Raw genomic sequence first — 13,892 nt, 5'->3', positions numbered from 1 at the left:
ATAGAACATATGGTGGATTGAGCATGCTATGTAGCCATGAATCATATTATATATCCTAACCTGACCTCCAGTATTGGTTGGAGATTGAAATAAATTTAAGCTCCTTGGAGCAAGGGTGGGATATATTCTTTTTTTTTTTTAAAGTATGCAGTCAAAATTCTACCTTAACCTATGCTGCAAACTGAAATCTTGAACAAATAGGTCCTTATCTGATACATTGCACAGCTCTTGTTAAGACATGTTAAACTTGACCCAGTTGTTAGTTCACATACTTTGTTGTCATACAATCCATGTGCTACGCAAGGCTCTCCAGCATAACTCAAAACTTTTTGTTTATTTTCTTAAGTAAAAGAAGAGGGTAACTGCTCAATAAAGAAAGAAGGAAGGAAGGAAGGAAGGAAGGAAGGAAGGAAGGAAGGAAGGAAACAGGAATTATGTAGCTGGAAATATTAGTCTGTGTCTTTTTGATAGTAGCCAGGATTTTGTCCCAACTGTTTCTACAGCTCCAGTTCATTCAGTGACACATATTCAAGGCTTCCATTAAGAGTAACTGTTGAACTTAAGTGATTTAAAATTCTAGAACTTAAAGCTCAGTCAGAATAATTTTGCTTTCCTCAAAACTTTGTAACTTGCATAAATATTTGGTTTGTATTTGACAGGTGTAATTATCTCTCAAAACACTTCCCTCAAAACATTTTGAGGGATGTCTTCTGGGCAATAAATCTTTGTTTATGTATTATACCATTATATGAGAATTCACTTGTGGGAAGGGAGCACCCGATTTCCATGGCAGCCAAGTCACACTTCTGAGAGTGTATCTGCACACTTGGAGAGTACCAATTTTCCACACTGCTGCCTGCCTATCTTGGCTTGGGAATATCCAGTTCCAGCCACATGCAGGCCTACATCCTAGCCTGTATCCTATGCTGTGAAGGTTTCATAATCCTCTTTTATAAAATACAGCTACGTGTAAATCCAGAATATTTAAATAGCGCCTGAACCTAAACAAAACTAGTTATGACCAGAATCAGTCTCCTCCAAGGCATCTTTGATTATTTAGCAACCAAATGCTACTTGTTTTATCTGCAGAGACTTATTACTGCCTTCCAGAGTTTGAGGGACAGTGTGTCTTTATAGACAGAGAGACAAGAGAGGCTGCTTACAGCACAAACAAGAGAAGAGGAACAGTTTAGAATCTGGATTTTGTTAACACAGGATGCAGCTGGTACTTTCCCTAAGAGAATTCAGGGTGGATGGGGGAACACTCCACCTTCCTTTGACAATGAAATCTACTGTGCAGCTTATATCTTTCTCATTTATAGTCAGCTTGGGTAACCAAAGTATCCCTTAAAAGAGATGAAAGGGGAATGTGAATATACAAAGATTACATCTTGGGTAAAGTGTTTGTAGTGCAAACCTTTTCTTTTCACTACCAAATAAACCAGGCAAAGCCAAATATTTGCTGCTCGGAAGCCAGGGGAAAAATTCTTTTAATGCATAGCAGATTCTTCTCTGTCAGTGCACGCAGAGTGTGTGTGTGTGTGTGTGTGTGTGTGTGTGTGCTAAAGCACATTGGTACTTCTTTCCTTTCTGGTCTTAGTGTCATAATGAGGGATGTAAGAATATGTGACAGTTCTAGAGAATGTGAGAATCTAGCCTTCTGCCTGTTGCGTTTTCCTGCTGGTAGGTTCATTTGGTCAGCAGTTTGGTTGAAGCAATGGGAAGTGGTGGAGAAAGACTGGAATACTTTAATCTTTGATAATATTCTTCTATATGTATTAATTTCTGTCTGGTTAGGTTTGTACTGATTCTTTGGTTGCATCTACACTGCAGAATTAATGCAGTTTGACATTGCTTTGTCTACCATACCTTAATGCTGTGGAATTTTAGGATTTATAATTTTATATGATATTTAGCCTTCTCTGTCAGAACTCTAGTGCCACAACAAACTACATATCCCAGGATTCCATAGGATGAAACCAGGACAGTTTAAGTGGTGTCAAACTGCATTAATTCAGCAGTGTGGCAGCAGTCTTTGTTTTAACCCAGAAAAAAAAGACCATGAAGCTTTCCCTTTTCTGGGCTGCTTTATTTTCTTCCCTTGAAATCACTGAAATCATGCTAATCACTATACAGGTTCAAAACAATTTATATTTGTTTACCTTGAAGATTAAGAAGAGGGATCAGCTGTGTACATCACAACAGTAGAACAGTTATTCTCTAGGAACAGACTAGGTTTGGTATTGCTCACATTTTGAATAATTTCTGTCCTTTAGAATCCTGGCTTACCATGTCATGTGAGTGTACCTGTGTTGCACTGAGAGGGGAATTTTACTTATAAGACAGGAGTAGCAAAGAGGAGGGAGAATACAACCCTACATGATTCTCAATTTCCTGATCATGGCTAGGAAACAAACAAACAAAAAATACACATCTGCTATAGAATTTTGTGTCCATACTGTAATTGCCTACCAATAGCTAATGCATTTGTGACACTTGTGTATCTTAATGAAATAGGAAAAAGGGAACAAGTTGTATAGTAAAATTCACAGCCCCTGAATGTTGACAGAAGCAATGCTCACATGTTATTGAACATGACTCTGTTTGTGGAAGAGTGAGTCATATATTCTGGCTATTAACTCTTGTCTTCCAGTGGTTCTTTACAGAGAGGGGAATGCTTAAAATGTACAAATGCTCAGTTTGCTTGGATTACAGCCTCAGTCATGATGACTAAAGTTTCTGAGTTCTTAGAAGTCTTGTGAACTACACCTTCACCTCCCAATACTGAAAGTAGTCTCAATAAATTTTCATCAACAGGATTCCTTCTGGAGAGATTTCCTTATTATAAAATCCTGGTGAAGTTTTACATTGGAAAAACCCATGAGCTTAGTGTTCCAGCTCCTGTCATTAATTCCAAATCTCAGATCATTTTCTAAAAAGACTAGTTTTTCATTAAAAAAAACAAACAAACCCTGACATATCTCATTATAAAGAGTAAGTCCTGAAGTACTGATGCCAAAACCACCTCTTGAGTATTCCTTGCCAAAGAAAACCCTATGAAATTCATAAAATTGACATAAATTGACAGGTAACACATACCATAGGCCTTGGGTATCCACTGGGTTTGGTTGCAGGACCTTCTGTGGCTACCAAAATCCATGGATGTTCAAGTCCCATTATAAACAATGGCATAGTAAAATTTTGACCCTCTTATAAAATGGCAAAATCAAGGTTTGCTGTTTGGAATTTATACTTCTTAAAATATTTTCAAGTTGAGGATGCTTGAATCTGTGGATAAAGAATTGGTGGATATGGAGGGCTGACTGTACAAACACACACACACATACACACATTAGTGGCATATCCTTCACAGGATCTATTGTGTGCATGGCTATCCTGTACAACATTTCCCCCAATTTCTTCTGCCACATTCATAAACAATTTACCAAACAATTTATCTGCCTTTTTAGAGTTTTGCATCCCAAGTGTTTGGTTTCTAGATGTTCACATTCCTCCTAGTTCTTGTGTTGTCTATTTTCTATTTGTCTGTATTGAAACAAGAGGGGTGTGTGTGTGTGTGTGCTGTTGTTGTTTTACTAGTTTTTTGTATGTGATGATTGGAGCTTGAGCTTCATGACCCTCCTTTGTTACAACCACATCAATAATTCCATTTCCCCCCTTACCTTGGCTCACCTATATTTCTACCTACTTCTCTTGGATTGTTGTGTGGTAAGTGGGAAAAATATAATCAAAAAGACGCCACACAGGAGAGAGTTTTAAGTGAAATGTGTTTATGGAAACATCACCTTTTAAATTTGGAAGGAATTCCACAAATCTCTTTTCTTGATAAGAATCAAAAGGAAGGAGAAAGTTAGCAAGTGGTAACACAGGAGGAAGTAAACAGCAATAGCTGTCAACACTTAATCAACATTAAGTGATTAAATAGGTCATTTAAAATGAGAATGAAAATAGATTGTTATACCCAAAAGGTTTGTGTGATAAAAGTGATATTTATCCTTAACACCCCAGGGTTTGTTTGTTTTTTTAAATACATTGTTTGAAATGTATAGTCTACAGGATGTTGAGCCATCTAGTGATCACATATTATATTGCAAGGAAAGCAAAATGTGATGGAAACAGAAAAATAAGGTTCAGTGGTCCTAATAAAACAAGATATGGTGATTAGTGATAATTCCAGTAACCATATATGCTCACATTATGTTTTCCCCCCTCCAATTTCTAACTGTGAACACATACATTTGTAAGGCATTGTGGTTTTCACTTTAATCCCTGACAATATCTAAGCTAAGGCAATGTGATGATTTCTTAGTTGCCCTGAATCCCATTCTCTGTTTTCTTGCTTTTGCTGTGGTTGTCAGTACTTCCGTGTTACTGTGTTACACTAACCTGGCATCTGTTCTGTTTTAGGAGAAACCTGATGCCAGCTCCACGTCTCTACAGCTGCGATCCCAGATTGAAGTAAGCACAATGACTGCAATGATCTGTTTTTTGTTTTTGCCTTCAACTTGGTATTCTGCATTGGTCAAATAATAAAGCCTGCTGTTGTTCACCCTCAGCTTAAAGCAATGAATCTTCTCTTACAGGAATCCCTTGGCTTCAGCAGTGTAGTGTCAACACCAGAAACAGAAAGAAAGTAAGTTTTCCTCTTTACTTGTGCATTTAATGTCAGGTGCTGGTTCTAATCAACTGATTTTGTTTTGTGTTTTTTACATGGCCCCACAAAATAGCCTGGTATGGTAAATGAAATAAGCATGAAACATTTTTTAAAAAAAAACCTGCTTGATTGAATTTTTAAAATCTTTCTACCTTTCCCAGTTTGGCTGTTTCTCCTGACACTTTAGATTTCTTAAATATAGTGTATTTACAGGCAAGCTACCATTTGCATCACTTCCATTTATGATATTTCAATTTAAGACAGAGCAGGGAAGATAAAAATAGAAGAACAAAGCAAGTGGGAAGGGAAGGTGAAAGGTGAGACCCCTGGCAAGGCATGGAAAGAAGGACCATGAGAGGGGAAGAAAGTGACAGAAAGACTCTTAAAAAGGGGGAAGTTGAAAGTGAGTCAGAAGGAACCAATACCACACAACAACAAGAATGGAAAGGAAGAGCAAATGTGAGTTGGAGGGGAGAGTAAGGGCCAAACAGGAAATAAAATAATCAATGAATGGAAAGGGGGATGATGAAGATGGAAAGAAGACAAAAAGGTGAGGAGGAAAGGAGATGCTCATATTGAAAGAGGGCACCAAGGGAATATGGAAGTAGATGCTAGGATGGAAAGAGGACAGCTGCATGGAGAAGAGGGAGACATAAATGGAAAGAGAGCAGACAGAGGGCAGAAGACACCAGGAGAAAGAGATGGGAATGAGAGCTGAGGAGGATACGGAAGAGAGTAGTGAAGGTTTGGAGGAGCCTGGGATGGTTGGAGCAGGCAAGCCTCTGAGGTGGGCAAAGTAGCTAGAGGGCAAGCAGAGATGAACAGTTTAAAACTGGTTATGGATTGAGTAAAATTGCTAATTATGGTACTTCAGCTCTCTCAAAAAACATCCAACTGATTTCCAGTGATTGCTTATGGAACTGGCTCCTCCTGTTAACATCAATCTCCATTTGCAACATGAGTCCAGGAAAGTAACCCTTATGTAAATTAAGACTTGTCTCTGTGTGTGCATGTGTGAATCCATGTGCACACCCTCAAATAATAAGGTATGATAAAATCTTACTAAGTTCATGGAACTCAAGGAATAAATGACCTTCTCTCTGAGGTGGAGGAAGAGCAGGATCAAAGTTTGGAAAGCTAATATTTCCCAGAATCAGCCAGCTAACTGGGAGTTTCTGTGAGCTGTAGTCCAAAACATTGGTTGTCCAGGCTTTGGCAAGGGATACAGGAGTAGCAGCTAATGTTTCAGAGCCTTGCAGATGAGGCCCAGCTCAGTCTCATACCTTATGTGTCAGAAGTATTTGTTTAAAGATATGCATACACATATGGGTTTGCCTTGTAACCTCAGTAAATACCTTCAAGGTAGCTGTAGAGTAGGAGTTAATCTGAAGAGGGCAAGTCATTTAAAAATTACTAGCGTTTATTGTGAGCATTTTATGCCAAGCTGAAAAGATGAGTAACCAAAAGAGACATGATTTAAGTCTGCATTTATCAATTGTGACAGTTTGATTGATTGGTGCTAGCCTCATTCAACTAGATGAGCAGCACTGCCTCATCAATCCAACCGGTAACATGCTACAGAAACTTGTAAAATCTGTTTACAGAAGAATGTCGTATATCCTCTTCTACCTAAAGTCATTGAACATATATTATTCTTTCATACTACAAACAAACTGTGTTAGATTCTTCTATAGTTCTGTACCAAAATATCCTATCCTGACTGAATAGTCTTGTATCACATTAAAGACTACTAAATTTTATTTGGCATAAGGTTTCTAATGCATCTGAAGAACTAGGCTGCAGCCCATGAAAGCTTATGCTAAATAAAACTTGTTAGGCTTTCAGATACTACAAGAATCTTGGCTGTTTTTGCTGTAGCAAATTAAACTGCTTTAATTTTTTAAAATCTGAATAATATGTTTTTGATTACTGAGCTTGATAGTGGTTGGTGTAAATCCTCTAGATACTGATGGATGCACTTGGAATGGCCCCAAACTAAGTTGGGAGGCTGTGAGGAATCTGATGTGAAATCCTTCCTGAATCCTTCTTTTTACTGAAAGATAGGTTAAAATAGTATGTTATGCTTCCCTTCAAAAAGGATGTAATGGGAAAACAACAGTCAGACAAATGTATGGGACTAAAAGTGAAAAAGAACAACATCCGTCCTGCTTCGCTTTAGTTACCACCTTAGGGTTGGCGGTGCTTCTGTGGATAGCAGAAGAGTAGATTCCATTGAGCAATGGAGGAGCAGACGTCTGCTTGTACAATGGGGCCACTTTCCTTTCTTCCCACCTTGCTTACAGCCCACCCAAATCTGTTCCCATACATTTGTTTGACTGCTGTTTTCCCATTACATGCTTTTTGAAGGGAAGCATAACATACTATTTTAACCTATCTTTCAGTGAAAATAAGGATTCAGGAAGGATCTCACATCAGATTCCTCTTGGGGCTGCAGGATAGAGAGGAATCTGTTCCTCTAGTTATGGCTGTTCATTGTTGGGCAGACATAACTGGATACAGCCCAGGTTTGTTTGTTTTTTAATTACAGATATGCTTTCATTCTAGAATCATATCCGTAGGCTTCCTGATCATTAGATGCTAGAAGGTCTCTACTGGCCAGGTTTTCAGAGAAAACACTGTTAAATAATAAAAATAATAAATAAAACCTTTATTTATATCCCACTTTTTGTAAAAACAATCAAAGCAGCTAACACTGGGTAGGAAAATAATTTCAGCTATAAAAATTCATGGCTGCATTGGATAAGAACACCTCAACTACCTTGCAAGCATAGGAATGACTCACTTTGTGAAGCATTTAGATTATGTTTCAAATGGCATCCTTGCCATTCTTGTTTTGTGTTAATTGGATCCTAAGGGTTGAAGCAGAGATGAATTTCATTTATAACCTCTGGAAAATACTCTTTGCTGTGTTGATGAATGTGAGGTATTTAAGACTCTTCCCTAAGAGATTATAGCACTGATTAAAAACTTTTAATAAAATATTACTGGGTAACTGATCTACTTAGATAGTATCAGGGGAAATGAAGCCACCTCACTCATATAAAAAGGGGGGAAATGGAGCCAGCAGCAGTGGCATGTAGGTGAAGAATAGTGAATCTTTTGATTTCCCATTGCTTTTGTTGTTACCTTTCCTTTCAAGTAATATTGGCCAGACAAAATCACTCCAAGCACTGCAGTTAAGGTGAAGAGAGAAGTCAAGAAGAGAGCTCATGTCTCTTCTTGTTAAACACCAGCTAAGTACTGCCCTCCCCTTTATGCGATTAAGACAATTTCATATGAAACACATGGATTTGCTTTTATCATCTGCTTGGGCTCTAGCTATCACTGCAACATTGTTTAATATTTCCAAGAAGCCCAAGCAACTTGGGATGAACATCTCTTTCTTTGACTATTAGTGCAGTAAAATGTTAAGCTGTTTTAGGTACCTTGTCCAGAATAGTGTGACTGCTGCCACTTCTGCTGTCATTTCTGCATAACCCCCCCCCCCCCCATGGTCTCTGTGATTCAGACATATGGGTTTGTTCTGAGCCTGCACAGAGCACATCAGAACATTCTCAAACTAGGCCTGAGCATTTTGGTGGGAGCACTGTCCTCCTCAACACCATACCTTTCCAAACAATTCCTTTTCAGTCTGTCTTACCTTTTTTGACTCACAGTTGTCAGAATTCCGTAGCCAGTATAGCTACAGTACTGGGTTTCTGGGCAGTTGTAGTCCACAAAAATAACTTTTCTTGGTTCTGATTAAGGTGTGTATCAGAAGCATATAGTGTGCAATTTACCCAAACTCTATATTTTTAAGATGTAACCAGAGATTATTATAATATTTCAGACAATTTAATAACAGTGCCAACTATGCCCTTATAATTATATATCAGGAGTGTTAGAAATAGCATAACTCCTAACTTTGAAAGAATGGCAGTCATACAAAGATTTAAACATAAGCATTAATGGATGAGTTCTGCTTTTACTATAGGTTGAGTCCCTTACCCAAAATGCTTGGAACCAGAAGTGTTTTGGATTTCAATTTTTTTTAATTTTGGAATATTTACATATACATAATAAGATGTCTTGGAGATGGGACAGAGGTCTTAAAATGAAATTCATTTATGTTTTGTATAGACCAGGGGTAGGCAGCCTTGGGACCGGCCCCAGCCCGGTCTTGCCACCGATTGCCGGCGGGGCCTTTGGCGTCTCGCGTGAGGGGCATGGTGGAGCAATTTCTATAGAAGCCTCAGAAACATGCATTTATCTTAACATTTTTTTAAAAATCAGCAAATTTTTTCGTGGGTCCTCCATTTTTTATTTAAAAAGTGCCCTCTATTTGAAATTTTTGTCCTACATTTGACCTGGTTTATTTATTTATTTAATTTTTTAAAAATTATTTAATTATTTATTTTTTTGGCTTCGGCCCCCCCAGTTGTCTGAGGGACACCAACCCGGCCCCCGGCTCAAAAGGGTTGCCTACCCCTGGTATAGACCTTATACAATAGGCTAAAGGTAATTTTATGCACAATATTTTTTATAATTTTGTGCATGAAACAAAATTTGTACACTGAACCATTATAAAGCAAAGGTGTCACTATCTCAGCCACTCATGGACAATTCTGGATTTTGAAGTATTTCAGATTTCAGAATTTGGGATAAGAAAGACTCAACCTGTACTACTACTTTTGGGGTTTTTTTGGGGGGGGGGTCTCCTCTCATTGTTATTAATATCATTGTAAGCAAGGCTGCCACTTTTATACCCTTAGACAGTGCGCCGGCGCCATACGCGGCTTTGAGCATACGCGCTCAAGCCGCGGGGCGGAAGGGGCGGCACGTCCCATTCAATTGAATGGGCGCGCGCACCCGTTGAACCCTGTGCGCGCCAGCGCCGCCGCACTGCCTTGCACGAGCCCCATTGTTTCCAATGGGGCTCGAGCATAGGCAGAATTCGTCTTACATGGAGGGATCCGGAACGGATCCCCCGCGTAAGGCGAGGACGCACTGTAATGGTTAGGATTTTGTGCTGGAAGGAAATGCTCACTGTATGTGTGAGGCTCCCAGAGTAATGTTTTAGCAAAAATACAACAGCCAAGAATAATCTGCATGACATAAGATTTTTTCCAGTAAAAATTAATGTTCCTTTTTTGTTTGAAAGCATGTCCCTACTGAGAAAATTTTAGCAGCTGCTCCACTAGATTTTTCAAGGCCAAAGTAAAACTAATGAGGAGAAAAAGACCTATTTCACACTTTGAAGGGAGGGAAAGAAATACCCTACACAAGGCCTGAAACTTTCAGAGTAAGCACTTTAAAGCTTTACAAATTTCAGTATATCTTCAAAGCCAGGGGTTCAATGTGTGTAGTAGTTTTATAGCAGCTTACTATACTGGGAAACTGACAGCAAATGGTATTCATAGACTCACGTCCAAACTGCCAAGTTCACTGCATACACTTTAGAGATTTCAGCTGCTCCAAGAATGTTGGTTATCTGAAACTGGTGTGTGTGTTTTTGTGTGTAGCCAAAAAGCCGGAAAAATAAAAGAAAACTCTGGGCTGCCTTGTATCAGTGAAAATAGGCAGGTTCCCAGGCTCTGTGTGCATCAGATTACAGAAGATAGTGGTGATGATGATGATGACTACGACGACAATGATGCCCAAGCTTGTTGCCATCTGTTCAGAGCCTGTGAGAAATGAGTTGGTGGTCATGGTCCAGTCTCTGTTGTGCAAATACCACAAAAGCTCCCATAACATTTGACATTAGACTAAGGGAAACAGTAACTGACGATTAAAATGTTACTGAACAAGCATACAAAATGAATTACCTCAAAAAAAGAAAACTCCTTCAGTGGAGAAAAGTATGGAACATAAATAGAAGTGTCCATAATTATAGTAACTGCCCCTCAATTTTCCTTTGTATTTTTTCAACACATGTATACCTATTAACATGGGAATGGTAGTATATCTTATTTCTTTCACTATGGGAGAACACTTGAGAATGCTTCCCATGATGGTGGAAAAGATGTAAGAATAGCCACATTGATGGTGGTAAACATACAGACCTGAGTGTTGCTTGCTAAGATAGTCTGACCTTAGACCAAAAGTCTGATCTTAGACCTAACAGCAGCTCTCCTGGAATTGTTTACTCAGGCAGAAGAGGATGGGGTTGCTCTGTTGATCACTGTGCTTTTGGCAGGAAATCCAGGTCAAATTAAGTCAGGCCACCTCCTGCATCCTGTCTTTCATCCTGTTTTCTGCAGGGTAAGAGGACAGAGTATTTGGAAACACTAAATGTACAACTGTAAATGTACGATTGGGAATGCATTCTGCAGCTGGGTCTCTTTCAAAGTGTCATCTGCCTGTACCAGGCTACCCACTACAACCTCTAAAAATGAAGATACTACCTTTGTTAGTTTACATGGGTATGGCTGCAGTTCACATTTCCTAAAGCAGCCAAAGAACCTAACATTAAAAAATTAAAAGACAACTTGATGGTTGCATTTCCCTCCTTCAGTCTTTTAAACTGAGCTGTTCAAATGTGAATTTGTACAAAATGCTATTTGCTTTCTTCACTTTTTGCATTCAGTTTCCATCAGTTGAATGCAGAAAGTTAATTCAATGAAATTTTGTGAAATAAAGGCAAGATGACCCTAAGATGCATGTCAGCCTCTAAGACACAGCAGTGTCCTCCTTAGGTTTTCCCCACCAGTTGTATTATGAGTTTGTTGAAGTAGCACAACACCCCTGTCATAAGGTTAATTGAAGATTATAGTTGCATATAGGATTTGCTGACATGTTTAGGGTTGAGGTGTGTATAGTCTGACAGATTGTGGGAGATCTGCTGTTTTCAGCAGCTGTTAGTTGTAGACTTGCTGCAAATGCTTTACATGCTCTGCTCTACTCTTGTGTGTGCCTTATGATGAACTGCTTAGCCTGAGTTCATGCCCTGTGAGCTGATCTCTAGCCAGGAGGAGGAGTTTTATGTTGCTATGATTGAGTCTGTGAGTAATTTGGTTCTTGTATCAGCTCCAAGGTTGTTAGCAAAGGAGTCAGTACAGATGGTACAACAGAAGTTGGGACACTTGTTAATTTAAATTGCTCTGGGTATCTGCAAAAACACTTGATCTTTTTCCATATGGAAAAATAACTACAGTATTTAGTATTGATTTCATTTACTGCTTTGGATGCAGGTTTTATTAACCTACTGGTTGCATTGCCACATAAGGTTGGATTAAAGGCTGTGAGCTACCAATATACATACACCCATGACCTGTTTGTGGCTTATGATCCTGGCTTGTCCTAAGGAAAGGCAATTCAGAATTCTGGGTTGAGATGTCAGTGTAACAAACAACAAACCACAGAAAGAAGATTTGGTGAGGGGATTAGACCATTATTTACAAACAGGATCCCTTCAAATGCATGTAAACTTTAACCAAAGTGTAATTTATCTGATCCACAGACTAGGCATCTCAGAACTCTAAGTTAAGACTGCTGCTCTTATTGTAGTTAATGTCTAGACTGAAGTACTAATCCTTGTGGATGCTGAATCAGCACTCCAAGTCATATCATCATTTGAGTGGTTTTAAGTACTGTCATGTTTGATTTCAGTAGATTCTCAGAGGAACCAAATTAACCGTAGCATTTTATTATAAGCTTGTCTGTAATGAGACTGAAGAGCTACAGTGATGAGAACTGCAAAGGGGGAAAGGGCAAAAATAAGCAAGGAAGAAGGGGAAACTAGGATTTGAATGTTGGCTTTTAATTAATCTGGAGAATGAATGTTTCCTCCTGGCTTTGTCAACTACTGTTAGATGGATTTTAAAAATAACGGGGAAGTAAGAGGAGCACTCAAATTCTCAAACTTAATGTCTATACTCATGTATAAGTCTAGAAATTTTAGTTTAAAAAATGACCCAAAAGACCTGAGTTGATTTATCCATGAGTCAATTCAAGTACTGTAACTTTCATTCTTATTTAAAAAGGAACCATCCTGTGGGGAAAGTTAAGAATGTAATATTTCCTGGAAGCTCTGCCCCCCCAACACACACACACACACACTTTCATCCATTCAACCTTTAGTATGAACACAAACAGTTATGCCTGCTGGAATTTTGTAAGTTCTCTAGCATTGTTTCCCTTTGCTCATCCTTTAGATCTTTCGTTACATAGTCCTACATTTTACCGAACTACTCTGACAAGTCTGACACCTTTATGAGTGGAGTGACTGCAGGGTAACTTATTTAAAGTCATTTTTTCCCATAGATCATGTCAAAATCCATACTTTTGGACCCAAAGCCTGCCCTCAACTTATATATGAGATCAATGTATAGCCAGGTATACTGTATGGTAGTTAGTTTTGTTCTGAGGGAAGACGAATCTTGATGTTTCAGGCTAGATTTCATTGGTGACCACATTATTCAAGCTGCTTACAAATAATTTCCCTGAGAGAAGTAGGGCAGGAAACTCCCACAATAACATTCACAATGGGAGGGAGAAAGCAGCCAAACATTGCTTGTGACATGTGACCAGCCAGACCACTGTGCTCTCTGAGCAGCTGAAGGAATATTTCTTCCTGGCAATTGTGTTTGGAGAAACGAAGACCTCTTTTTAGAAGAATGCAGAGCTTGTTCAAGCAAGCTGATGCAGTTTGTCGTGACCAAAAACACTTTTGTACATGGTGATGCACTCTGTACTCACGCCAAGCTTGCCCTTGTTACCTAAATATTTCCAGACGTTACATTTGTTTTTGCATGTGCCTGCCTGAGTTCTTGCTTTTACTATTGACTAAAAATGGAAAAGTGTTGGCATCTATGTATAGTTTACTGACTTTCAGCATGCAGATGTGGATGTCTTTGAGTTTCTTGTTTGTACTTGTTATGTGGTTTCAAGGTATTTTGCATTTATGGTTACCCTATCCCGGGGTTTTCTTGACAAGATTTGTTCAGAGAAGATTTGCTTTTGCCTTACTCTGAGGCTGAGAGTATGTGACTTGTCCAAGGTCACCCAGTGGGTTTCCATGGCTGAGTGAGGATTTGAACCCTGGTCTCCAGAGCTGTAGTCCAGCCAACATTCAAACCATCACACCATGTACTCCTTTCATGTACATTCGCAGAAAAAAGCCAGGTGGATTCTTAGTGGCTGCTCTTCATAATTGCCCTCTGTATATAATATAATATAATATAATATAATATAATATAATATAATATAATATAATATA

At 38.8% G+C, this 13,892-nt stretch overlaps 1 protein-coding gene across 3 annotated transcripts in view; it reads left to right on the top strand.

Moving 5' to 3' along the window:
- Positions 1-13,892, top strand: part of LOC121921925 (SAM and SH3 domain-containing protein 1-like) — an 802,782-nt gene that overhangs the window by 693,996 nt on the left and 94,894 nt on the right. For all 3 annotated transcript variants that reach the window (XM_042450669.1, XM_042450687.1, XM_042450677.1), the window contains exons 3-4: positions 4,429-4,479; positions 4,605-4,654. In XM_042450669.1, coding sequence (XP_042306603.1) covers positions 4,429-4,479; positions 4,605-4,654 — 101 coding nt within the window. The remainder of the gene's footprint in view (positions 1-4,428; positions 4,480-4,604; positions 4,655-13,892) is intronic.

Source organism: Sceloporus undulatus, chromosome 1, assembly GCF_019175285.1.
Source record: "Sceloporus undulatus isolate JIND9_A2432 ecotype Alabama chromosome 1, SceUnd_v1.1, whole genome shotgun sequence".
Classification (NCBI taxonomy): Eukaryota; Metazoa; Chordata; class Lepidosauria; order Squamata; family Phrynosomatidae; genus Sceloporus; species Sceloporus undulatus.
The sequence above is the reverse complement of the archived record's forward strand: the minus strand, read 5'-3'. Positions and strand labels throughout refer to the sequence as shown.